Below are 25,447 nucleotides of genomic sequence, written 5' to 3' on the forward strand. Positions count from 1 at the left end.
GGTGTGTTGTTATCTTTCTCATCTTTAGCAGCAGTTTCTCTGATTAACCCCTTTTTTTAAAAAAATAAGAAGTTTTATTGATTTTCAGTGTATAAACACAATTACAAAGGGTCCTCACATTCCAACTTACCATCCCCTCCCCCACTCCGGCCTGAACAACCTTTTTGATGTAATAGTGATTCCTTCACTCTCTCTATTTTCCTCATGCTTCTTGGGTGCTGTTAAAAGATTTGCATGAATCCTCTTGTCTGAATGTTCCACTTCTTAACTAGTATCTAACTCTTTAGTGTGTTTCATGATAGTTGCCCGTCCCCTACTGAAAGTAGAACTCACAGGTGCAGATTAGTTTCAGTGGGTAGAATGAAAGAAGTACTAATTTGAAATTTTTTTTGGGGGGGAGGAGAATGTTCTTTGTCAGGAGACATGATACGCACCTGACCTTCGTATTGGCGACAAGCATTTCCTAGTTGATGAGATTATTAGCATGGCAGAAGTTTAAAAAGCTTTATAAAAAAGAACCCTAAGAAGTATCCCATGTAAAATTTGACATTGACACGAAATTTGATTTTACCATTATAATTGTCTCTAAATGTTCACATTTACATGCATTTGAAAAGGTAAATTAAATAGATATGACTATCTTTCCAATGTTCATTTCCATTGTTTCTTCTTGTAGGAGTATGATATCATTTCTGCACCATATATTAAAATTCAGTACCCCAAAACATACCTGCCTAAACTGAGTACATATAGCATAATGCTCCAGGGATTTATATGATCCATGATGATTACTTAAACTTAATTTTTGTTGACCTCAACAATACAAATTCTGTGTCAAGTAAAACCCAAGTTATATTTTGCAGAATAAATATGCAATCTGGCACACTCATTCAACGCCAACCTTTTCTGAGAAAGAAGCTGACAGGGGCTTGCTGGTTGAAGTGGGTAGGATGCTGGCATCAACCAAAAATTGTATGGTGGCGCCCCTGCCATGGGCAAGGAAGAAAAATCACAAGAGTTTACACTGGTGCACTAATGGCTTGTAGAGTTGTTTCTCAGCTTGTGCATGAGTTCTCCATCTCAGCCTTCAAGATGGGTATCTGAACCAGCCCTGTGTGACTTATTTGCAAAACATCTGCATGCTCTGATTGAATTCCATATTGCGTATATAGTACTACTGTCTGTAATCACATCTGTTTGGCTGAGTGTTGATTGTTTCAGCCTGATGAGGATGATAAGTTGTGTGGCTGCCTGCCTGTATGTCTGACCTTTGTCCATCTTCTTTTCTTTGGCCCCAAAGGTGATTAACAGGTCCTGCCTGCCTTGAAAGAGATGACTGAAAGACCACTCTTTATGAAAGCTTCTTTGACCGGTTAATATCAAACCTTACGTTGTTAAGTTCTGGCAACAGTAAATGGGTAAGTGCTGCAATACAAAAAGAATAATATAGTGAAGCTTATATGCCCCTGGGGGCTGAATGTGGCTGTCTAGCCTTTAGGACCCTCCTCAGACCACATGCCTCACTAACTCTGCTGCAGGCATGCCTTAAGTCCTTTTGTTGACTGGAATATATCCTTGAACTGTGATAATTCCTCTTGTTTGCTTGGATGGAGAAATGTGTGTAGAAAACCTTTGTATGGCTGGAATGTAGGCTTCTGTAAGAGTCACATCTACCCACATTTTCTTAGGTCCTCCTCACATGCAACCGCAGGAAGCTTGCCGATGAGGGAATGAAGTCCCATTGCATTCAGTTGGACATACCGTATTTTTCGCCCCATAGGACGCACTTTTCCCCCTCCAAAAATGAAGGGGAAATGTGTGTGCATCCTATGGGGTGAATGCAGGCTTTCGCTGAAGCCTGGAGAGTTGCCTGCATGCTGAAGGCTGGGTGCGCTGAGTTCAGCGCGCCCAGACTTCGCGCAGCTCTCCGCAAGGCGCGGGAGCCCGGCAAATAACCCCCCCTTATTCCCCCCCCCAAAAAACTAGGTGCGCCTTATGGGACGGTGCGTCCTATAGGGCGAAAAATACGGTACTTCTGAGTAGGCATGTATAAGATTGCACTGTACAGTAGGTGTTCATAAAACGATGGTTTCCCTCAATAGCACAACCACACATACACAAACACACATAGAAGGCAGTCCTCTTAAAGTGGATATAGTATTTCAGTCTAAGAAGCAATTGTTTCAGGGCTACAGTCCTTCTCTTCCATTGCTGATTCTATATCTGCACCTTAATGTTTCATATAGCTAGTTTTCAAGTTGTAAAATGATTTGATAATACTTGAAATTCGTTTCTTAGGTTGCAGTGTTGCATTGTAATTGAGGTTTTTGAAAGACAGAAGTGATCATGAGACTACTGTAGTTTTGCAGTTGTGGAACTCCCCCCCCCCCCCAACAATTCAGGAAGCGTTAGCACATTAGCATTTAGGTGCTAGTTAAAACTTTTGGGTTTTTTTCTCTAGGCATTTAGTGGTGTTGGAGTTAATAAATTGTCTGATAGATTATGAGCAATATTTTATTCCTATTCCTTTTACTCAGGGGTGGCTAACTTCTGGCTCTCTAGATGTTCTAGACAGGCACCGCTCAGCACCAGTCAGTGTGGCCAAAAGCCAAGGATGATGGTAATTGTAATCCAGTAACATCTGGAGAACCAAAGATTAGCCATTTCTGCTTTTAACACTTGGTTTTATAAGTTCTCTTAGTGAGCTTATGATTGAAAGATAGGATAAAACATTTTAAATTACATGAATTAATAAATATATAATATTTCATGTCAAATTGCTGCCACCACAGTAAAAAAATATACGGCTAAATGAAATAACCAAGTAACTAACAACTTTGCTGCCCGTTAATGATACTCAAAATTTTCTGTCTGATAATATAGCCTTTCCTTTCCTCTTGGCTGATTTTGTTACCCTTGAACTACTTATTCCATTTCTTTCCCTCTATGCGCTTCTAAATTTAGGTTTGTGAGGTCCTGGTGAAGTCACCTGTCTTTTCCTTATTTTGTTCTGTATACAATTGTACCTTGGAAGTCAAATAGAATCCATTCCGGAAGACTGTTCGACTTCCAAAACGTTTGAAAACCAAAGCACGGCTTCTGATTGACTGCAGGAAGCTCCTGCAGCCAATTGGAAGCCCCATTGAACATTCAGCTTCCAAAAATAGTTCACAAACTGGAACAGTCACTTCCGGGTTTGTGGTATTTGGGAGCCAAAACGTTCGAGAACTAAGCTGTTTGAAAACCAAGGTACTACTGGTATATCTATGTAAGTCCCATTGAGTTGAATGGGGCTTTCCTTCAGGTAAATTGGTGTAGGTCTGTAGTCTGAGTTTCATTTTGCCATTAACCGACAAGGCGAAGAAGATCTAAAAAGAGGCTTGATGTAAGTTTGGCAGTTGTGGGATCGTTTATAGAAATAATGAAAGAGCAAATAATTTTTATTCCTTTTCTTTCTGAAGTGTGTTTTTTAAAAAACCCTTGCACTGAAATAACTAGTTGAGTCTTCCAGAGAGAAATCCAAAATATGCATTTTATTGAAATGTCGATTCTCTCCTGTGAATGCAGGTTGCAGTGAAGTGGTTTGGCTAGCTAAATAAATACTGTAAAGTGCAGCTAAAGCTGCTTTTGTGGCATGAAGTCATTACATGGGGTGGATGTCACCTTGGCAACAGATAAATATACATAGATTATAATTCTAGTAGGATAGAGACTGTCATGACTTTGAACATCATATAATTTAGAATGACTGAGGGTGACAGTGGGGGCAGGAAACCAAACATTGGTAAAATGCTGTTAAATTGCTGCAAGTTTCTTATTTCTGTTATCAGTAAGAAGTGTTTTACAATTTTACAACATAAAATCACAATCCCATCAGAATAAGAAAGATTAAAATCATGTCATAGTTAAAATCTCAAATATAATCCCAACAATGCAGCAACTGTACTCTCAACTTCATATACTGGGCTGCGTTCATTGCCGTCAGTTCGCTAGTGGAACTACTTCCATTTGTACGATGAAGCATGATCTTCCTCTCCTCCCCTGGACCTGTTTGGTGGGGCTGCAAGGGGGGAGGAGAGGCAGGTGAAGTCCTGTTGTGCGAGTGGAACTTCGCCTGTTGTATATGATACATCTCTTCCTAATTTAAGAGATGGTATTCTGTCCATCAGAAATCCAAATAGATCAGAAAATGCATTTTATTATCTAATTAAAAATTATATAATGAAGTGACAACATTATAATTATGTGGTAAATGAACAAACTATATATTTTTTCTTATCACATTAACTTTGGTTAATAATAATAATAATAATAATAATAATAATAATAATAATTTATTATTTATACCCCGCCCATCTGGCTGAGTTTCCCCAGCCACTCTGGGCGGCTCCCAATCGAGTGTTAAAAACAATGGTTGCTTACTATTTGGTTTTCATGCACTATATTAAGCCCTATATATGTAATATATTGGGGGGAGAGGATTTGTTCGATACCTATCTGGAACTATGCATGGTATTTGTGGATTTTTGGAAAGTGTTCAATGGTTTGTGAGTTTACAATAAGGATTTTTTTTATTTTGTAGTACTGATAACTTGATTTAATATTGTAGATGATAGTGTTATTTTTGTATTTTATTCTGGCGGCAGAAAGGGTCATCATTCTGAAATGGACATTGGATCTTCATTTGACAAAGTCAGTCTTTCTTCTGAAACTGTTTTGGTAGTAAATCAGGAAGAATATGTCTTCGTTAAAAAGCATCCTGAAGATTTGTGTGCAAAAGATGAGAAATTTCAGCTGACGGTAACATTTCCTTGATTTTTATTTAAAAACAACTTTTAGCAGTTTTAACATTTCAATGATGACCCAAAAGTAGCATTCTATTCTAAAAATGGACCTAAATTAATTGTGAAATGACGCCTATTGTACAGTTAAGTGTGAAGAAGGAATTGTGCTGCTTTTTGTAGCTCATTCTGCCTTGCCAGTTTGTGTGGCATATATACGTCAAGGTCATTGTCTTCTTAAGAAATAAGCTGTTAGAAGCTATTTAACTTTATATTTGTAGCTTGATATGTTTCTGTATTGTCTAATTATGTGAATAAAGATTAGACATGAAGTGAGAATATGAATACATGGTTAAACCATCTTAAATGAAATTTCTTTTTCCAGATATTGACAATTCAGAAATATCCTAACTCTGTGAATGGAACTGTGAAGAATTTAATTTAATTTTGTGAAATCTTACAGATTCAAAAATCTCTCTCTGTGTTCTACCTTCTACAGATGCTTCCAAACAAAGATGAACAAATGGAGAAAGCTGTGGAAGAGATACTAAGAGATTCTGATAAAGGCCAGAAGCTTGATACTACTGACTGTGTAGACTTGAGTGGTGATTGCAGGCAGTCACTTGGATATGTCAGCCAGTCTCCTATGCATTTTCTACTTGATTCTCCCACCACAAGTAATGGCTTTAATATTTAGCATATATTTAAGGGAAAATGTGTGTGTGTGTGGGGGGGGGGGGTGAAACAAAAACTGGTTGGTGGTTAGGAAGTCTGTTTTCTCTTGCAGAAGAATGAAACTCTCATTACTATTTGTTTTGTTAAGCAAACTTTGTTTGTTTTCCTTGCCATTATTTTTGAACATGCCCTGGATTGCTCCAGTGTAAGTTTTATGTGGGCTGACTTGGAAAAACTGTATAGCAATGCCCTTTAAAAACAGATAATAACCAAGAATCCTTTAGCAAACTGCAAAAATGTGGTGAGCAAATATTTGTTTTAACTGTAGCCATTGAAAACAAATCCAAATTGAAAGATTTTTTTTGGGAAATATTCCAATTTGGTCTTTGAGCTTCTAAGGAAAAGTTAGGTACTTGCGGAATAGCCAGCAGCTACTCTTCTTTGTCATTTTTAAAATGGTGTGTGGGGTCACACTTGGTGGATCTTGGAGTTGCAAGTGACAAATTAGGAATACCTAAAAAATAAACTCAAAATGGTGGTGTCAACTCAACACTGTTAAAGTCTGCTTTAGGGTAAAAACCAGCACTTTTGTACTTGAGCAGCTTTGGAAGTCAATGTAAGCCATGACCATGACCAGCTGCAACCTTTAAATAGACTACAAGGACAGCTTGAGTACACTGCTGCAGTTAGATGTTGAATGACTGTTGCGAAGAAAGGAGAACATTGTTGGTAATGATTGAATTCTATTCACTTTCAGAAGTTTTGTCAGATACAGCATATTCCCCTACTGTACCCTCAGAAGAGGAGAGTGTATTGTTCAACAAACTGACATATCTTGGATGTATGAAGGTTTCTGCTCCTCGCAGTGAATCGGAGGCACTGTGTGCCATGGGAACTCTGAAGAGTTCAAGTAATTCACCTTTCCCCGTAACTCTATATGTTCCAAATATCCCAGATGGTTCTGTTAGGTGAGTTACACTTGCTTTTTAAATTCATAATATATATTCATACTTCTCTGCATACAAACAAAATATGTATATGCTTAGTTTACTTCTTCCTCCATTAGTTATATGGGTATTTCTTGTGTGGGGACACTAAATGCCAAAATGGGCCTGGGAAGAGAACAGGAGTGGATTCCTGCATACAAGGTGCACAGGACACCTTTTTATGACTTTTTTGAATGCCATCATGGCATTCCCACCCTCAAAACACCCCACATACTGTTGGGGGCTAAATAAATGTTGTCACAGAGAGGGAGTATTGATGCTAGTGCTTTGTGTGTGGGGGGGAGGGTATTGTTTTTGTTATTATGCTATGTTTTATATTGTAAACCTGTGAACTTCAGATGAGGGGCGGTATAGAAATTTTAAAAATAAATAAAATAAACCAAATAAGTGGTTTTCTAGCCTGGGAATTGCAGAGGAAAGTCATTCAGCTTGGAGCAGCGTATCTCTTTTGAGTGCAAATGGTTTCTTCTGTGCAGAGGGGCTGCACTAGTTGTTCTCAAAGCTAGTTTGAGGTGCCGCAATCCAAGCAAGGTGCTGTGTAGCAGTGGCACGCATAATGCAGTGTAACCCCCCCCTCCTGACACCGGAATTGCTGCTGCTTAGCCTACCTGAGATGGTGGCAATGTTGGGGGGCATGCGGGTGGACCAGTGGGACTACCACCACCAATCCAGTGCTTGTTCTGGTGCACTTGCACAGCTCCAACAAGTAGCAACACAAGTGGCAGGAGAGTTACTCTGCCCCATGACTTGCACCGCTGTTGCTTCTCTGCATGCAGAACCAGACGTCCACACACGTTACTTGGTGGATCAAGAGCAGCAGTTGTAAAGTGGCATGCAGACATGGAAAATGTGGAGAACATCCACACGTTTGTGCATTTAATGTATACCCCAAGCTCCTTTATTCAGCAAATGATGTGTGAAGAAGACTGGTTTTGAATGTGGCTCTCCTTAGTTTGATTGGGGAAGCGTGGTGTCTGAGAGGCAGTATAAAGCGAGAAAGTGTTTCTCCCTTAGTGCTTCCTCCCTGCCACCCCGTGTCAGTTCTTTTATTCCTTTGTGGAACTCCACAAGACAGGATACAAACGGTGAAACTTTTTAATGAGTTCACATTTGTACATATTACAAACACTAACGTTTTGCCTGTTAGGTTTGCACGCAGGATTTCCAGTGAAGTAAATGAGAATAGTAATACTGTAGATTGTTTTAATCTATTAAATTTTTTGCTTAAGGTGTTAATATTGATGATTTTAGTTGGAATAGAATGACCTAGGTTTCTTAATGTGTTGTGAACTTTTTCAGTGTTAATCAGGATATTTTAGATTAATAAGGTTTTTATTTAGATTTCAAAAGTGGCAAGTAAAGTTCTCTCTTTGGGACTTGCTGAGTGAGAAAAGCCTTTCAATTTCCTCTTTCTTATTTAGAATAATAGATCAGTCCACTGGTACAGAAATTGCTTCTTTCCCAATCTACAAAGTCTTATTTTGCGTCCGTGGGAAAAGTGGAACTTCAGAAAGTGATTGTTTTGCATTTACTGAGAGCTTCTGTGGCAGTGATGAGTTCCAGATTCATGTCTTCTCTTGTGAAATTAAAGAGGCAGTGAGTAGAAAGTATTGTTTTTAATGAGGCCGTTACAAACTTTTTGAAGAGTGTACCTACCCTTTCCAGTTAACATTGTTGTATGCTGTTTCCACTTCAAATACAAAATTTCATATTATACTAGAACAGCATTGTTAGTCTGACGTGAAGAACCCATTATAAACTCTGTAGGCTACAGTTCATATGGAAATGGCATGGTTTGAGGTGCATGGGGTTTACTTTTTATTTGCATTTTTTATATAAAATCATGTTTTAATAGATTGATGACTTAAGTGTATATGGCCTAAGGTTTGATCCCAACTTTTTGTTTCACAGTTGTCCTGTTCAGTAGTGTGAGATAACTACTTTGGCTAATGTGTTGCAGTTTCATGCTTAGCTTTTTGTATCATGAATTATTGGCTTAATCACGGTCTCCCCCACTTCTCTTCTGTCCTCCTCCTGCCTCCTCTTTTGGTTCAATTTTAGGTCAGCCGAATTTTGTATAGTTTTTCAACAGCATTCAAACGTTCCTCCAAACAAGCATCAGATCACATAAAGGACGCTATCGTTCCGACTCCCGACAGTGATACATTCACTTTTAGTGTTTCTTTAGAGGTCAAAGAAGATGATGGTAAAGGAAACTTCAGGTAAATGGAAGAAGTTTTTAAAAACCCAGAAAAAGATCCGCTGTTTCATCTGTATAGTTAAATTTCTTTTGCAAAGTTTGCTAAATTTGCTGGGTGCCCATCTCTAAGGAGCTCAGAACAGCATACATAATGCTGCTTGTTAGGGGGCCAGCATGAAGGGACAGGGGGGAGGAATAGATTGTCTTTCCTGGTACCTGATAGTCCAGTGGGTCTGATCTAGGCTAAAAGCCTGTAACAATGTGGAAACAACATTGGCCCCAGCAAATTGCACATCAGAAGCTGTGCAAGAACAAAAGAAGCAATATTCTGAACAGTGAACTTCACCTTGTATAAAATATAATATAATGGAGTATATTTGGGGGGTTTTCTTAGAAGTTACTCAGTTTTTCCTGAAGCAAATGGTCTTGAATTTACAGCAGACATTCTGTCAGAGTTTGCTATTTTATAGTCTATGCTTGCTAAATGGATGCTAATGAAATGTTATTCTTATGAAATTTTCTGTAGCCCAGTACCAAAGGACAGAGAGAAATTTTATTTCAAACTGAAACAGGGAGTTGAGAAGAAAGTTGTGATCACTGTACAACAGATTTCCAACAAAGAACTAGCAATTGAAAGGTAATGCTAGAAACTATCAGTGTTGAAATGCTCTTTAATTATATTTTCAATGACCTTGCAAGGTAGTATTAGCCTAGCCAAACCAAAAAATGATAGTGAATATGTTCTGCTTCAATCCATCATAATCTAAATTGCTTATCAATTTGTTTCTAGTCCCAATTTAAAGTACTGGTCTTCAGTAGTTTAAATTGGGACTGGAAACAAATTGCTTTGGGAACAGATTATTTGAAGGACCTCCTAGACCTGTATAAACCTGCCTGCTGATTGACCGCATCTTGTCTGCCACCCGGGAAGGTGAGAATGGGGGGTACCTGGGACAGGGCCTTTTTAGTGTGTCCCTTTCATCAACATCTGCATCACACATCATCTCTCGTTGTTTTTTAATGGATCATGAAGGCTCATTGTTTGTTAGCTTTTCCCTGAATTTATTTAATTTATTTAGTCTCTTTATTAAACTGTCCACAGTTCTTGAGGCAGTTTACAAAAAAGAAAATTCAAATACACAATCAAGCAACATAAATATACAATACTGATATCCATAGTAACCATATTTGTGTAGCCAATTGCCAGGCAGCATGATCAGCAATCAACTTAAAACACCTTATTCACACAACCACTCATACAGTGCCAATCTTAGCATTCAGAAGGGTTTTCTAACCATTGTGGGGCTATAGAAACAGAGAAGTTGGCTTCCACCACTAGAGCGGGGGGATATATTGGTAAATTGTCTGAAACCGGTATGGCGTTCAGGCAGGGGCATAGCATGTGCTCCTGCTGCCTGGGGTGTGTGCGCAGCGAGAGGCAGAGGGAGCCCAGCCCAGCCCTTGCCACTGCTTCAGGGCTCACTCATGCTTCCCTGGCAGCCCCTGTGTAACCCAAGAGTAGCACTGGTGTGCTCCGGGAAGCTCATTTGGAAATGTGGCTTCTTCCAGCACTGCAAGGGCTTGGCGGGGTGCGCAGTGGTGGCATTGCCCCCTGACAGTGTGGCATGAGTGGGCCTTCCGCCTGGGCATTGTGAAAGTTCCCTGAAGCAGCGGCGCGGGCAGTGTGAGTGCACCTTTCACGCTGCCCCTGGCAGCTCTGAGTGGCTTTGTGAAGCTAGGATAGGACTGTCCGATCTCAACCCAGCTTTGCAGTGCAGTGCAGGGTTGACAGGGCAGTGTGAGGAGCAAAATGTGCCCCCCAAACTGTGCCTGGGATGACCACCCCTCCCTTCCCTGATTTCAGACATTTTGAGCTGGTCAGGGAGCTGCAAAGTATTCCCAACTCAAATCGCCTGCAGACGGCAAAAGCGAAGGTAGGCAGACAATTTAGCAATTTACCAGTTTCAGACAATTTACCAATATATTGCCCAACTCAAGGGGGAAGGGTTCAGTCTTTCTCCCTGCTATGCACAGAACCAACCTAAATGCACACCCCTGGGAGCAAAGAGAAAGATTTCTGGAGATCCCTTCATGGCTCTCACATTGTGTCTATTAGTTTCCTCTCTTAATCAGTAGCATAGTGTGTGTGTGGAGGCTGAGGGGGGCACAATCAGGTGCCCCCATGACAAGCCTGGCTGGAGCCTGGCTCTAGTGTGCAAGGGAGCTCCTACCCAGTCGTAGCTCCACTCCTAGGTCAGACCTGACCAGGGGGCGGAAAGTCGGCAGCAGCTTCCCCACCCCTCTCCTCCACTGGACTGTGCTTGAAGGAGCGGCCAGCTCCCTCGTGCCCAGCCAAAGCTCCGCTCCTGGGTCAGGTCTGGGGGCGGAGTGGAGAGTCGGCAGCAGTGTTACTGTGGTGGCGCCTCTCTCTTTCACTGGGCTGCGTGTGCAAGGATGCTGCCAAGGCTGCATTCTCATGCCTGGCTGAGCTGCAGCCGGCAGCTCCACTCTCGGGTCAAGCCTGACGCAGGGGTGGGGAGAGGAGAGTCGGTGGCAGAGTTGCTGTCCCTATCCTCGGCTGGGCACTGCTGTGCAAGGATGCTACCAAGACAGCATTCTCTCACTTGGGCACAGCGAGCTCCCTCCACGCCACGCCCCTTCAGTGGTGCGCCCCATGCACTTGCTCCAGGTGGTGGGAGCATATGCTCTGCCGCTTCCCTTAATAATAAAATAAGACTTCTGAACACATTTTCTTAAGTTGCACTGAAAAAGAAACTACCCTAGGTGGCAACCTTCTCATAATATTTTAAACAGATTGTTTCATATAGGAAACGTTTGCCCTGCGGTATGGTTTAAAAACACACACACACACACACACACACACACACACACACACACCTACCCATAGAGCTGCAACTGGTGTGTATTACTTTTTATATGCTTTTTTGCTTTTTTCAGATTTTTAAAAACCAGAGCAGAAGATAATAAGTTTTGGACAACTAAATATTAAGGGGAACATTGCGTACTAATGACTTTAATAATGTGCACCATTGAGTCACTAATCTATGAAACTGCCTCAACCCTGATGTTTTAGATTTTCTTCAGAGAGGTCTCATTGAAGGCCTGTCACCCCAAAGAGGAAAGTCATGGCTCTTTACAGTTTCATGGATAATGGTCAAAAAGTCTCTGTTTCTTGATCCCTCTCATGTCAAGCAGTTTCTCAGGGACATATTACTAATTCTTGCCCCTCTGGTTTACAGGTTTGTGCCATGGTTTGCACCAAGTTCTCTCAAATACTTTCAGTCCCCAAGGAGTTCCTGGGAGATAGATAGCTTCCCTGGTAGTTCCTAACGAAGCCATATTAAATGCCAACTGCTGTGGCCATGTGCAGCAGTATAGTTCCTGTTGCACCCTACCGTTCAGCCAATTACGTAGCAGCGATGGAGAAAAGTGCGGGTGGGGAGCAGCCAGATGGGCCTGATCCCTGCTCCAGCTTGAGGCTGGTGCAGCGAAATGGCTCTTCTTTCCTGGAATTGGCGTGAAGATTTCCTTTGGTCAGAGGTTGGGAGTAACCCTTTGCTGCTGCCTGCTTTCTTGCCTGCCAAGCAGAATGCAGCCTCTTCAGTTTGACTCCTTGATTTTATTCAAGGCATCATTCTAATGCTACAATTCTATTGCTCTATTACGATCTAGTTGAGATTCCTGTATTGCAGGGGGTTGGGCTAGATGACCCTCTGGGACCCTCCCAACTCTACAATTCTACGATATTCCCCCAGTTTTTAAAGAGTATTAATTACCTCCTGGACAAAGCTGGTCATTTTCTTCTCCTGTTCCACCACCCCTGACATGATGTTACAATCCATGAAGGACAAGGGATGAGCAAACACATGTTAAAGTTCACCTCTCAGAAAAACATATACAGTTGTACCTCTGCTTACGTATCCCTCTGGATACGTAAACTTCGGGTTGCGAACGCGGCAAACCCGGAAGTGTATACTTCTGGGTTTTGCCACGCATGCGCACAAGCATTCAATTGTGCCGTGTGCGCAGAAGGGCGCCTCCAGTTATGAAGTTTCTGGATGCGGCCGGGCCTCCAGAACGGATCCCGTTTGTAACCAGAGGTACCACTGTACACACTTAGGCTGCAAGAACGGGTACATATGTTGTTGATAGTATCAGCATGAGACTTGGAAAATAGCAGCTGATAAAAATCATATATTGATAAAAGTCAGCTTTTTTTTAATTTAAAAAGTGACTCTTCTGTTGCTTTCTGTATATCATTTGTAGGTGCTTTGGGATGCTTCTAAGTCCAGGTCGAAATGTCAAAAACAGTGAAATGCACTTACTGGATATGGCAAGTATTATTACTATATGGAACTAGTAGAGACTGTGGGAATGCAGTTCTTAATTTATTTTCTTTTTAAATAATTGCTCTGTTACAGTATCCAATATTAGTTATTGCAAAATCCATCTGAATGAACATATTTTTGACATAAGGGTGGAAATTGAAATCCCCATGCTTCTTAAAGGTGTTTCCTAGAATATGTCTCAGTAACGGTTGTGGTTCATCACAAATCCTCTGGAGTCTATTATTAGTTCATTTTATTGCATGAAGCTGAGCCCCTCACAAAAGAGGCTCACTTTCTTATGATTTTTCATGTGATGTCCCAGAAGATATCACCACGGGCTTCCTTTTTTCGAAGCAGCTCTGCTGCTGAGCAAGGTCTCTTGCTTGATTCATATGCCAGGCTAGAATCATTCTCCCTCACCCCCTTAACAAAGTTGTTTATGGCTGGCTAGGATTGCTTACAAGTAATTATTGTGCTGTTCTTTGGAGTGAACTGCATTTGCAGTGAAGAGTATATGATTATTGCAGGAGAAGGAAGGGGAATGAGAGGGTCCTTTCCCTAGAAAGGAACTGGGGGTGTGAAGACTCTTAAGGGCAAAGATGAATGTTTCAAAAGAGGATCCTTAGATGAGATATTCAGCTGTGGTGTGAACCTGGTATTCTGGTGGCTTCACATTTTTAATAATTGCCATACATGCCAGTGAACTGAGCTCTGGTTCAACCATCATTCTTGCCGCTCTCCTCATTCTTCATATGTGCTGCTTGCATGTGTGTGAATATTTGAAATGCTGCATGAATGTGTGTTCCTATTCATCCATTATCACATTAAAAAATATTAAAACCCCTGCAAAAGTTTCTAAAAACTGCTCAGGTGTATGTATATTTGGGTGTGAAAATATCAAAAGCAAAGCCAGTTATCAACACTAAGTTATCAACGATCGGCTTCTGCTGCAGGTTTGCAGAATTGTTTCCTTTGCGGGGGGGGGGGGGGGGATGACCCTAGAGAGGTGTAGGTGTAGTTTGACACCTCTTTCAACTTGGCTCCACTACTCAACAAAAGTTACATTTGTCTTCCAAAATTACTTACTTTCTGACTCAGTTTTGCAGTGAGTTAAATACATTATGTCATATATATAATTATTAATAAGTCCTTGTACCAAGTTGAATAGGGAGTGATTCCTTGACACTATCAACATTTTCTGTACCTCTTCATACTATTAATTGTATGATGTGCCTTGGGCTGATTTGTATGATATAATTGTGAACTGATTGTAAATTACACAACCAGACTGCTTAAATATTAGGATTGAAGCTGTTGTCGCTATCCATTAGCATTATCTTCTAAAATATATATCATTTGTTGTACCTAATGCTCTGCTCCTACTTAGTGCAGAAACAATAGTGAATTTCTGGCCACTAGCTCCATATTCCACATGGAAGTACTTTTATGGAAATTGGAAATAATCTGGGAGTTGCTCTTCTGCAACCCAGCTGGAGCTGGCAAGGCTAGCTTAAGTCATTTAAACTGTTTATGAGTAAATTTATAGAGTTGCATCTTTATGGTAAGAACCATCAACTTTTCTGACATTGTTCTGCTGCACTAGCTGGGCAGATCTTATCACTGTTACCATTATTTTCACAATCATCGCGTGATGCCTGGGGCCTGCAAACTCTATACAATTTGTACCTGAAATGTGCAGCTGGCAGCCAGAAGGGCAACATTTTGGCTTTATTTGTACGTACTAAGCTCCTACACTAAGTGGGAAAATTGCAGTTAGAGTTGCCTTACCAGAGGGTTGTTGAGATAAGCAATTGAAAATTTAGAGTTGATCCTTCTGAATATGATGTTTGTGTTCTTAGGAGTCCATGGGGAAAAGCTTTGATGGAAAAGCATATATTATTACTGGGATTTGGAATCCTAATACACCTACCTTTGTTGTACTGAATGAGGAAACTCCTAAGGGTAATTATGCATTTAAATGCTATTTGTCAACTTTTTGCTTTATATAATTGCCGGAGTGCAAGTGGGTTGAGGAACTAGTGTAACCTCCGGCTGTATGGCGCATGCATCATGCACTAGGTTGGACAATAGCACAACAGTTTTTTGACACTAGGGGTGCTGTGATTCAGTTTGAAAGTACGAAACCTATGTCAAGGGTTCAAATAAGAAAAGCAAGACAATTAGAGAATAATAATAATAATAATAATAATAATAATAATAATAATGATAATAATAATTTTATTATTTATACCCCATCTGGCTGGGTTTCCCCAGCCACTCTGGGTGGCTCCCAATCGAGTGTTAAAAACAATACAGCAATAAATATAAAAAATTTCCCTACACAGGGCTGCCGTCAGATGTCTTTTAAAAATAGGATAGCTGCTTATTTCCTTCACATCTGATGGGAGGGCATTCCACAGGGCGGGCGCCAGAGAAGGCCCTCTGCCTAGTTCCCTGTAACCTCACTTCTCACATCAAGGGAACCGCCAGAAGGCCCTCGGAGCTGGACCTCAGTGTCCGGGCTGAACGATGGGGGTGGAGACGCTCCTTCAGGTATACAGGACCGAGGTTGTTTAGGGCTTTAAAGGGAGGAAACACAAGAGGAAGAGAAATATCAGACGTCAAAAGCTTGGGAGCAGTTTAAATGCTATTTAAACCTTTGCAAAAAAAGGACATGTGAAGAGTTCCAGAAAAAGGGGGATGGCGACTTAGAGGGTGGGGGGCATGAAACAGTAGCAACTCATAGTTTAGATAAGAGAAGACTGTCACAGTATTTTTTTATCTTGTTTCCAATGTTACTAAATACCTTTATGCTATAACAATTAATCATCAATTATTTTATGCGAAATCAAGCTCACTTTTTTGTACTACAGATAAGTGTGTGTACATGACTGTGGCAGTAGACATGGTGGTCACAGAAGTGGTGGAGCCAGTTCGTTTTCTGCTGGAGACACTTGTACGTGTGTATCCTGCCAATGAGCGCTTCTGGTATTTCAGCAGAAAAACTTTCACAGAAACATTCCACATGAAACTGAAACAGGTAATCCTTTTTTTCTTTTTCAGTGAACAAAGGTAAAAAAACATATTTAAAAGACAATTCAAAATGATTCTTCACTGCCCAACTGGAGCCCCTAGGTATAATTTGGCCTCTAGAGGAATGGTGTTTGGCCTGCAGTTGCCAACCCAGTAGCAAAAAAGGGGCATAAAGGAGTGAATGTCTGTGTCTTTACAGCTAATTGGCAGACTTTTGGGGGACTGCGAACTTGGCCTGCCAGGAGTGGCTTTTCAGGAAAATGTAGACGTAAATTGTTGAAGTGGTTCAATTGCTGCAGTCCAGCAGAGGAATACCAAATGAGCATACAGCCTAGGATTCACATGCAGATATTTAGCTCCACCTTCCATTATCAGAGGTAAATGACACATTCCAGCCAGGCAAAGAAAGTCAAGGAGGTTGCAAAGCATGGTCATTTTAGGGCATCATCTGGTGAGAGTCCTAAGGGCAGTGGCAGACTTTGGGCTCTTCAGATTTCAGTGGTGCACTGCAACACTAAAATTTGCCGTTCCCCTGCCTCTTGTGCTCTATTCTACATCATTGTTGTGGCACCCCCTGAAATGCTGCCGCCCAGTGTGGACGAACCTGTCACGGTACCCTAAAACAACCTTTCTAAGTGCCAAACCAAGGTTTGGAGAGAAGAAGAAGAAGAAGAAGAGTTTGGATTTGATACCCTGTTTTATCACTACCCGAAGGAGTTTCAAAGCGGCTTTCCGTTCCTCCCCCACAACACACACACTGTGAGGTGAGTGGGGCTGAGAGACTTCAGAGAAGTGTGACTAGCCCAAGGTCACCCAGCAGCTGCATGTGGAGGAGTGGAGACGCGAACCCGGTTCCCCAGATTACGAGTCTACTGCTCTTAACCACCACACCACACTGGCTCTCCATAATTGCATGGGGGAATAGGGTTATTTTGTTCTGTTTTGTTTTTAAATGGGTTCCAAGCCATAGAGGGTCAAAATCTGCACACAATCTGCAATGAATGTACATTTTTCCTCTGCATGCTGCTTTCTATGCACTCATACACCCTCTGCTATCCAGGCAGGCAAAAGAGCATTACCTGCAGAGAAAAGGTGCTGTTTGGGGAGAGTCCTAAGATAGAGAGACTTGGAGGGCTTCATTTGGCCCCAGGGCCTGAAGTGCCACACCTCTGGCATAATGGGTGGGAACTTGGGAGAAAATGAAACAGATTCTAAGAGTTCTGATTTAGATTATCCATGTGAGGTTCTACAGGACTCAATTTTATCCCCCATGTTGTTTAAAATCTAAGTGGAACTGCTGAGTGGCATCATCCAGAATTTTGGACTACATTGTCAGTATGCTGATGACACACACCTGTGGTTCTCCTTTATATCTGCGGGTCTGGCAGTGGATTTGCTGGGCAGATGTCTGCCTTAGTAATGGACTGGGTGAGAGCCAATAAGGTGAAGCTCAATCCAGACAAGACTGAGTCAGTGTTAGTGGGTTAGACTGGTTGAATGGGCGGTTGCCTGTTCTTGACAGGGTTACACTCTCTCTGAAGGAGCAAGTATGTAGTTTTGGGGTACATCTGGGTCCATCACTGTCACTTGAGGCTCAAGTGGCCTCGGTAGTACAGGGTGTCTTCCATCAGGTTTGGCTGGTGGCCCATCTATGCTTGTATCTGGACAGGGATAGCCTTATTTTCTGTTGCCTATATTCTGGTAACCCTTAGGTTAGATTACTGCAATTTGTTATACACTTTTGAAAACTGTTCAGAAACTGCAGCTAATGCAGAATTCAGCAGCTAGGTTACTCACTGGGGCAAGATGGCCTGAGCACATAACACCAATCCTGACCCAACTGCACTGGCTACCAGATAGTTTCTTGGCCTAATTCAGAGTTCTAATACCCCAAAGGCCACCTCTCCCCATATGAACTGACCTGGACCCTGTGATTGTAATCTAAGGCCCTTGTTTGTGTGCCCCCTTTACAGGAGGGCTGGAGGTGGCAACACAAGAAAGGGCCTTATCAGTGTTGGCTCCCTGCTTGTGGAATAGTTTCCTCAGGAGACTCGCCTGGTGCCATTGCTGCATATCTTTAGGCAGCAGGCAAAAACATTCCTTTTTCATAAGGCCTTTGACTTTTAATTACCTATGGTCTTTTTGTGTGGGTGGGATGTTTTAATCTGGTTGGCACCTGCCTGCCCTGGGAGACAATGGAGGAGTGCACCTTTGGGGTGAAGGCAAACTGTTGGAAGGGTACCGCACCTGCTGTGGTTGTAGAGACTGATACGGGAGTGACATGTTTTGTTGCAGTTGGGGCATCTGGGGGCATCTGGTTGTGCTGCTGTAGATACACCATGGTGTTTCTTTTGTCTGTCCTCCTGCCAGAGGTCATCCCTCCTCTGGTCACTGGTCATTGCTATGAATGTTGCCAGGAAGTTTTAAACAGTTTTTTTTAAGTACTTTGGATTTTTGAAAATGCTGGCTTTAATGTATATATGTGTTTGTGTGTTTTTTCTTAAATCATTGTAACTGATTTTGAGCTGCTGTGGCAAAGAAATGAACAATAAATTTAATTAATAACAGCAACAATGGGCTGAAATGTATTTGTCATATTTAGAGTGAAGAGAAAGGTCACCCAAATGCTGGAGATGCGATTTATGAAGTCTTGAGTCTGCACAGAGATTCTGAAAGAGAGGAAGAACCAGGCAGCCCATCACATGAGGATGACGCTAAAGAGGGTAAAGTTTACTTCAGTAATACCTGTACAGGCTATAATGTATTCCATTAATTATAGCTGTTCCTAATTATGCTTGCCAGGGATGTACCTCAAATAGGAGAGATGCATAATTTCTGGGGTTAACTGGTTATTCATAAATGCTGTTTGTTATCTCTGTCTTTTAATTCTCCTGGTGATGAATTGCTGTGTTAGCCCCCTGCATCCATCTTCCACTACAACCGCTACCTATCTCTGTAGGTAGTGGGCTGGAAACTTCTCCAGAGTAGATCCTGCTGATAGCAGAGATCAGGGTTTATATATGACAGAGTAGGTGTGATGGGAACTTGGATTGGTGGGACCTTTCATTTGCTTGAATACAAAGAGAACTGAGGCAGGCAGTGTAATACGCTGCTTGCCTTGAATCTGCTTTCTTGCACTCCTGTCCTTTGCCATCCACTTCCCCATCTCCAAGGAAGAAAAAATAATCTTACAGGGCTAGGATGGGTGTAGTTGGAATGGAATAAATAGATGGAATAGAGTGCTGTGTGTTCTTAGAGATGTCTTCAGAAGTGACAGTTGCACTGCCACCACCCTGGCACACACTTTCTGCCAGGATCCTGTGAACCAAACTACATCCCTTAACTACATTAGTTTTATAAACTAATTTGTGTTCTGTCTTGCAGTAGTTTTCTTTACAGAGTTATAAGAAGTGTGCAATGGAATCAGAATCTCTTGTGACCACGTCACTGATAAATATGTTCATGTCTTGGGTTTTTCCGATGTAGAGAGCGATAATGAACTCTCCAGTGGTACTGGTGATGTATCAAAGGATTGCCCAGAGAAGATCTTGTATTCATGGGGAGAATTGCTTGGAAGATGGTAAGAATTAATTAGAAATAATTTGCGAGAGAACTGAACAGTGACATATTAGAAAAGTAACTTTTTAAAAGACTTGAGGATAATTTACATAGGAGTTTATCTCACTCCATTTTTTGGCGTAAAACTGAAAGCAAGAAAAAAAAAACAGTACTTGGGGATGGGGAGAGAAGGTGGTGCTTGATGTGGTATCACATTTTTCATGCTTTGGGAAGCCTGTGGGTGATGCATAGTTCTGTCAATTTTCCTTTCGGCTTGCTATGATTAGATGCCTGAATTACCCTGTCAGTACCTCTCTTTTCTATTAAAAGGGGGACTTGGTGCATAGGCATTTATTTGTAAATAATAGGCTACTGAGAGACTTACAAGTTGGTTATTCAAATTAATTTAATCTCATGATTTGACGTCATTGACATGCAATTGTAATATGATCTGGCACCCTTCCTCAGTATAGTTTTTTTTAAGAACAGAAAACAGAAAAGAAGAGCCTTCTGAACCAGGCCAAGGGCCCATCTAGCTCAACATCTGGTTGTCACAATGGCCAGCCAGATACCTGTGGGAAACCGGCAAGCACAAGAGCAACCACCCACCCCATGGCTTCCAACAACTGGTATTCAATCAATCAATCAATCAATCAATCAATCAATCAATCTTTATTACGGTTCAGAGACCCAACAAATCGTTACAAAGCAATGCACAATTCGGACAGCCTACCTCCAGGTTAAACAAGCATTTTGTTCAGACTCACTGCTAATGTTCTAGCATTTGTCCGGTCTTCCAATAGGAACCTGACATAGTGAGCCTCTGATTTTCCTGGAAAAGGTACCAGCAAGGGTAATATCAGTTCAGCCCTGGCTTGCTCGTATTTCACACAGTGCAGCAAAATATGTTTTATGGAATCGATGTCTTGAGCACATGAGCAAAGTCAGTCCTGGTAGGAAACTCCTCTCAACCTGCCATCCAACACTGCAGAAGGAAAGATGTTTAGTCTGGTTTTGTTGAATAACCTTCAATAATTTGGTACTGTCAGGTTTTTAATGTAAGGTGTTAACTCAGCTGGTATTCAGAAGCGTTACTGCCTCCTACCATGAAGGCAGAACATAGCCATTGTGCTTAGCAGCCATTGATAGCCCTTATCTTCCATGAATTTGTCCAGTTTTTTAAAAGCATCTAAGTTGGCGGCCATCACTGGTTTTTGTGGGAGCAAGTTCCATAGTTTAACAATGTGCTGTGTGAAGAAGTACTTTTTAAATTTGTCCTGAACCTTCCAACATTCAGCTTCATTCCATGTTCATGAGTCCTAGTGTTATGGGAGAGGAAGAAAAAACTTCTTATTTTATGATTTTATGAACTTCTATCTTGTTGCCTCTTACTGGCCTTTCCTCTAAACTAAAAAGTCCCAGACGCTGCAAGAGTTGGGAATTGGACATATATTCTGATGTCAGAATATTAAGCTCTCCCTTTTGACATATACCGTATTTTTTCGTGTATTGGACAAGGTTTTTAGACTCAAAAATCCCATCAAAAAACTGGGGTCGTCCAATACACGGATAGTGGCATGGGCTGGGGGAGAAGCAGGGTATCGCCAGCCATTCGGTTGGCAGGAGTGTGGATTCCCCCGATGCTGCAGCAAGCGGGGAGCGATCTGGGGGCATTTCCTGCCCACAGCTGCGGGGGGGGGGGGAGAAGCTGCTCGTTGGCGCAACATCCCCCAATGCCACTGCGTGCGGCAGGTGCTGCCTGGATCCTTTCCCCTGCACGGCGACATTGGGGGAGTTTGCGCTCCCACCCACCGGGTGGCAGGCGGCAGCGCAAAATCCCCCAATGCTGCTGTGTGTGGGAAACAGTCTAGAGAGTGTCTCCTTCCCACAGCTGCCTGGGGGGAGAAGCTCAACAACTTTGGGCCATCTCCCCATATTTTATTGAAATTGAGTCCCCAAAAATGGGGGAGTCCTTATACATGGGGGTATCCTATAGATGAAAAAATACGGTAAGTGCAGGAGTTTGCCATTCCTACTGTCTTCTCATTACTAGGATAGTTGAGAATTTGTTATGGCAAATCTATTTTTCCTATTTTATATTAGAATATTTCAAAGTGACTTTCTGTAGAAGGTGTGTGTATAATTTAGGCTTGCACTGTTCAAATAAGCAACAACTTTCCTACCTTTTTGTTAGGCATAGTAACCTCAGTGTGAGACCAAAAGGACTGTCTTCGCTGGTGAAGCGTGGTGTTCCAGAGGCATTAAGAGCTGAGGTCTGGCAGTTACTAGCAGGATGCCATGATAACCAGGCGATGTTGGAAAAATACAGAATTCTCATCACAAAGGTGAGTCTTTCGAAAATGTTCATTGATATGATGTCTTTATATATTAAATCAGATCTCTCTGCATGTGCAACAATAGAGCTATATTGTAAAAAATAAATGTAAAGAAATTTTCACTAGAATACTTTACTGCTTGCTGTGGGTACCCACAGATTTGATTCGATTAGGAATGAAACATGTGGCCTTGGTTATTGATACTGCATGGCACCTAATGTTCTGTGTAGATGCTAAAAACTGTGACATAGGTTTTTTTTAACAAACTTGTCCCTCCTTCTCTGAGACCCTTATTCTCCATGATAGCAAGGCTGTCACTTGGCTGCTTTTATAATTTTAAAAAGTTTAGCCTGGGTGTCTTACTGTATCACGCTCATACCTGCAGCCCTGAGGTGTAATTATATGCTGCTGAGTGTATTGCTGCTGTGCTCTTATGAATGGAAAAAGTTGACCTAAATGTTTATGAGAACCACTGTGCTGGGACCCTGATAAGACTCTCCATATACATGTACCCCAGGATTTTAATTCTTTTGGTATCTACCAGCTTTCAGCCTTTAAAGTTTTTCTTGAAAGAGGGAGGGATCGAGATGTGATAGAAGCAGTTGATAGGTAGAGCTTTTCTTCTCTTTCACGTTCTGTAATTTTTCAGTTTACTTGATACCATTAACTATGGAATATTTCATTAGTACTATCAGGAGAAATATATTTTGATCCCCATGGTACAGTAGGCTTGTGTTGACAGAAGTTCTGGGACTAATTTATCAGCAGTAGACTCTAATTTTTAAAAGTGGCTCATGTGATCATACTCTCTCTGACTAGTATAAAAGAAAAGGATGTTTGCAAGAAGTATATTTATATTGTGTATAAGCCAAATAATTCTTTAGTCCTTGTTTTTTATATGGGGTTACCTTTTTAATATTAAATCTAAGACTGGTTTTTCACAGTGATTGTTTTTTGCATATATGCAGTTGGAAAGCTTTAACACACACTTACACAATCCAGTGTGCTTTGACTGTCTATCTCTCTCTTAATACAATTTTTTTATTTGAATATGCATTTATTGACTAAGGGTAAATTGGTTTTAGTATATTTTAAAAAGTATTTATAATTGATTTTATAATATTGAGTTGAAATTCTGTTTTGAAAGTTATTACCTATCCAGAATTTAGGTGAACAAGGTTATTAATCTAATAAATTCAGCAGAGAAAGATATATCTAAGTGTGTCACTCATTTAGCACCAACAATGTTCCTGGCACTGTACAAAGTATGTTGCTAGCTATACCTAAGACTGAAGTAACATGGATTAAGCACAAGTAAAAGAAGGATAAAATTCCCAGTGGATTGAGGGGAAAGATAGTTAGGAAGTAATAGTTGGCAAGTACAGGTTACACAAAAGCTTAGTTTAGATGGGGGATTGGAAACAAATTGCAGGGTGTACACACTCCCTCTACCCACTCCATTCTTGCATAGCTTCCTTTTCCATTTTTTGTTTAGTGCTAGGTGAAGTTAGCTGTGTAGTTGGGACTGGAAGCCAGTGTATATGACAAGCACTGCTGTAATGTAATGATACCTGCCAGTTCCCACCAATAATCTTGCTTGCCTATTTTGGGGTAGCTGGTGTTCCATATATAACACATTGCAGTCATACAACTCACAGCTCCCCAGCACATGGATAACTGTCACAAAGCTCTCTCTAATCCTTTAGTATTGTAGTTTATATATAAGCAAAACATGATAAAAAGTGCTCTGTGCCACCAAGGCTGTTGTGTGCCTCAAGTGAACAGACCTGGATCTAAGATTACCTCTAACTATGGACCTGTTCGTTTAAGGGGAGTGTAAGAACCCTGGCCAAAATAGGCTGCATTTTGCCTCATTACCGTGTTGGCCCGAATATAAGACGCACCCGCAAATAAGCCACACCTCCCCAAGGTTTATTTGCGGGTGTGGCCCGCCTTCGGGTACTACCTCCCCAAGCCGGCGCTGGGGGGAGCTTAGGAGCAGTGGGCAGGCTGTGCACCATTGCCCCGTGCTCCTGGGCTGCTTCGGGGGGGCACACGGTAAGGTTGCAAATATAAGCCGCACTTTCACTTTTCATTGACCGAATTCAGAAAAAAAGGCGCGGCTTATATTCGAGCCAATATGGTAGATGGACAAACAACTCATAAACAGTCGTTGTCTGCTTTAAGTCTCTTTATTGGCCTTCCAGCTCATTACTGTGTTCAAGCACTAGTTCAGACCCTCTACTGCCTTACCTGCTTTAGATGAAAAGGAGACATAAAATTCTAAGTGGCTTTGAGGTAGCTGAAAGGTGTTCCAAACTGAAGCTGTAATATTGGAAAAGCAGAAATTAAACTTTGCTAAAAAATATACTGCACACACAATGCTGCTTGCTTGCTTAGGTCAACTGGAGAGAGACTAAAGTTAGTACCATCACTGTCTGAAGTGCAGTTGATGAGGATACAATAAAATATTTTTCCTGCTATGTGCCCAGCTATGGAACTCCCTACCCTAGGACATTCTTTTGGTGCCTACTTTGGTTGCATTCCAGTGCCAGCTGAAACTTGTTTTTTTCTGGTAGGCCAACGTATGAAGTCAAGCCTTATTTGCCTGTCTGCTTTGCTTTCTGAATTTTTCATCTCCTTTTTAATTTTCTTTTTGTTATACATTATTGTTATTGGCCAAATTATACTGTTCCCAACCTTAGCTAGCAAAGTTTGCTATGATCCCAAATGTACTTTTTTTTTGTTCCTATCGTTGGTACATCCTCCTTCTGTAGATACTGGTGTAAGACTAGGGTTTATTGAGCCTTTGCGTAAGTTAGGAAGAGAACTAAGTAGGAACATGTTTGCTGCTCTTCAGTACAGTCTTCTAGAAAAGTCTTTATCAAAGGGAAGGGAAGGGAGCAGAGCACACACACCATTTCTTGTTGAGGCTCTGGAGCTTCTGCACTATAGATTGGTCATGTGGGATCCCAAATGTTTGAGGACAAGAAGGCTAGTTAATGAACAATGGTTTTGGATTTTTGTTGTCGGTTGCCTTTTGCCAGCACTGTATTTCCTCAACCCCTCCAATGAGAACCTGGCAATGGGGAGTTGGGCAGTGCAGAATATCATTCTGTGTCATCGGTGTTTTGTTGCACGTCATTATTATTATCATTCATTTCATTTCTATACCGTTTTATATTTTTAAGAAAACAACTAATATAGGTTTACAACCTATATTAAAACATCAAAAAAGAAAAAGGAAAAAACGCAGAAGAATACATTACAGAAGAAATTCAAATATAAAGTATACGTTCAAAGCAACATAACCGGAAAGTAAAATATTATCTGAAAGATTTCAGTATAAAACATTACAAAGGTGGTCAACTGCAGAATGCACATTTAACGCAGCAAAGTTAACAACAACTACAATTTTATCTTAAACATTTCAAAAGAGAACATTGCTAAAGGAAGTGGAATATAAAATGCACATTTAAAACAGCATAATCAGCAAGAGAATAAAATT

At 41.2% G+C, this 25,447-nt stretch overlaps 1 protein-coding gene across 3 annotated transcripts in view; it reads left to right on the plus strand.

The window, feature by feature from the left end:
* Positions 1-25,447, plus strand: part of RABGAP1L (RAB GTPase activating protein 1 like) — a 148,507-nt gene that overhangs the window by 4,282 nt on the left and 118,778 nt on the right. For all 3 annotated transcript variants that reach the window (XM_077928208.1, XM_028732327.2, XM_077928207.1), the window contains exons 2-14: positions 1,301-1,418; positions 4,647-4,800; positions 5,281-5,458; positions 6,214-6,424; positions 7,885-8,059; positions 8,525-8,685; positions 9,190-9,300; positions 12,951-13,017; positions 14,872-14,974; positions 15,886-16,052; positions 18,648-18,768; positions 19,532-19,625; positions 21,798-21,948. In XM_077928208.1, the coding sequence (XP_077784334.1) occupies positions 4,666-4,800; positions 5,281-5,458; positions 6,214-6,424; positions 7,885-8,059; positions 8,525-8,685; positions 9,190-9,300; positions 12,951-13,017; positions 14,872-14,974; positions 15,886-16,052; positions 18,648-18,768; positions 19,532-19,625; positions 21,798-21,948 (1,674 nt within the window). In that variant the 5' untranslated portion in view covers positions 1,301-1,418; positions 4,647-4,665. The remainder of the gene's footprint in view (positions 1-1,300; positions 1,419-4,646; positions 4,801-5,280; positions 5,459-6,213; positions 6,425-7,884; positions 8,060-8,524; positions 8,686-9,189; positions 9,301-12,950; positions 13,018-14,871; positions 14,975-15,885; positions 16,053-18,647; positions 18,769-19,531; positions 19,626-21,797; positions 21,949-25,447) is intronic.

Source organism: Podarcis muralis, chromosome 5 (assembly GCF_964188315.1).
Source record: "Podarcis muralis chromosome 5, rPodMur119.hap1.1, whole genome shotgun sequence".
Taxonomy (NCBI): domain Eukaryota; kingdom Metazoa; phylum Chordata; class Lepidosauria; order Squamata; family Lacertidae; genus Podarcis; species Podarcis muralis.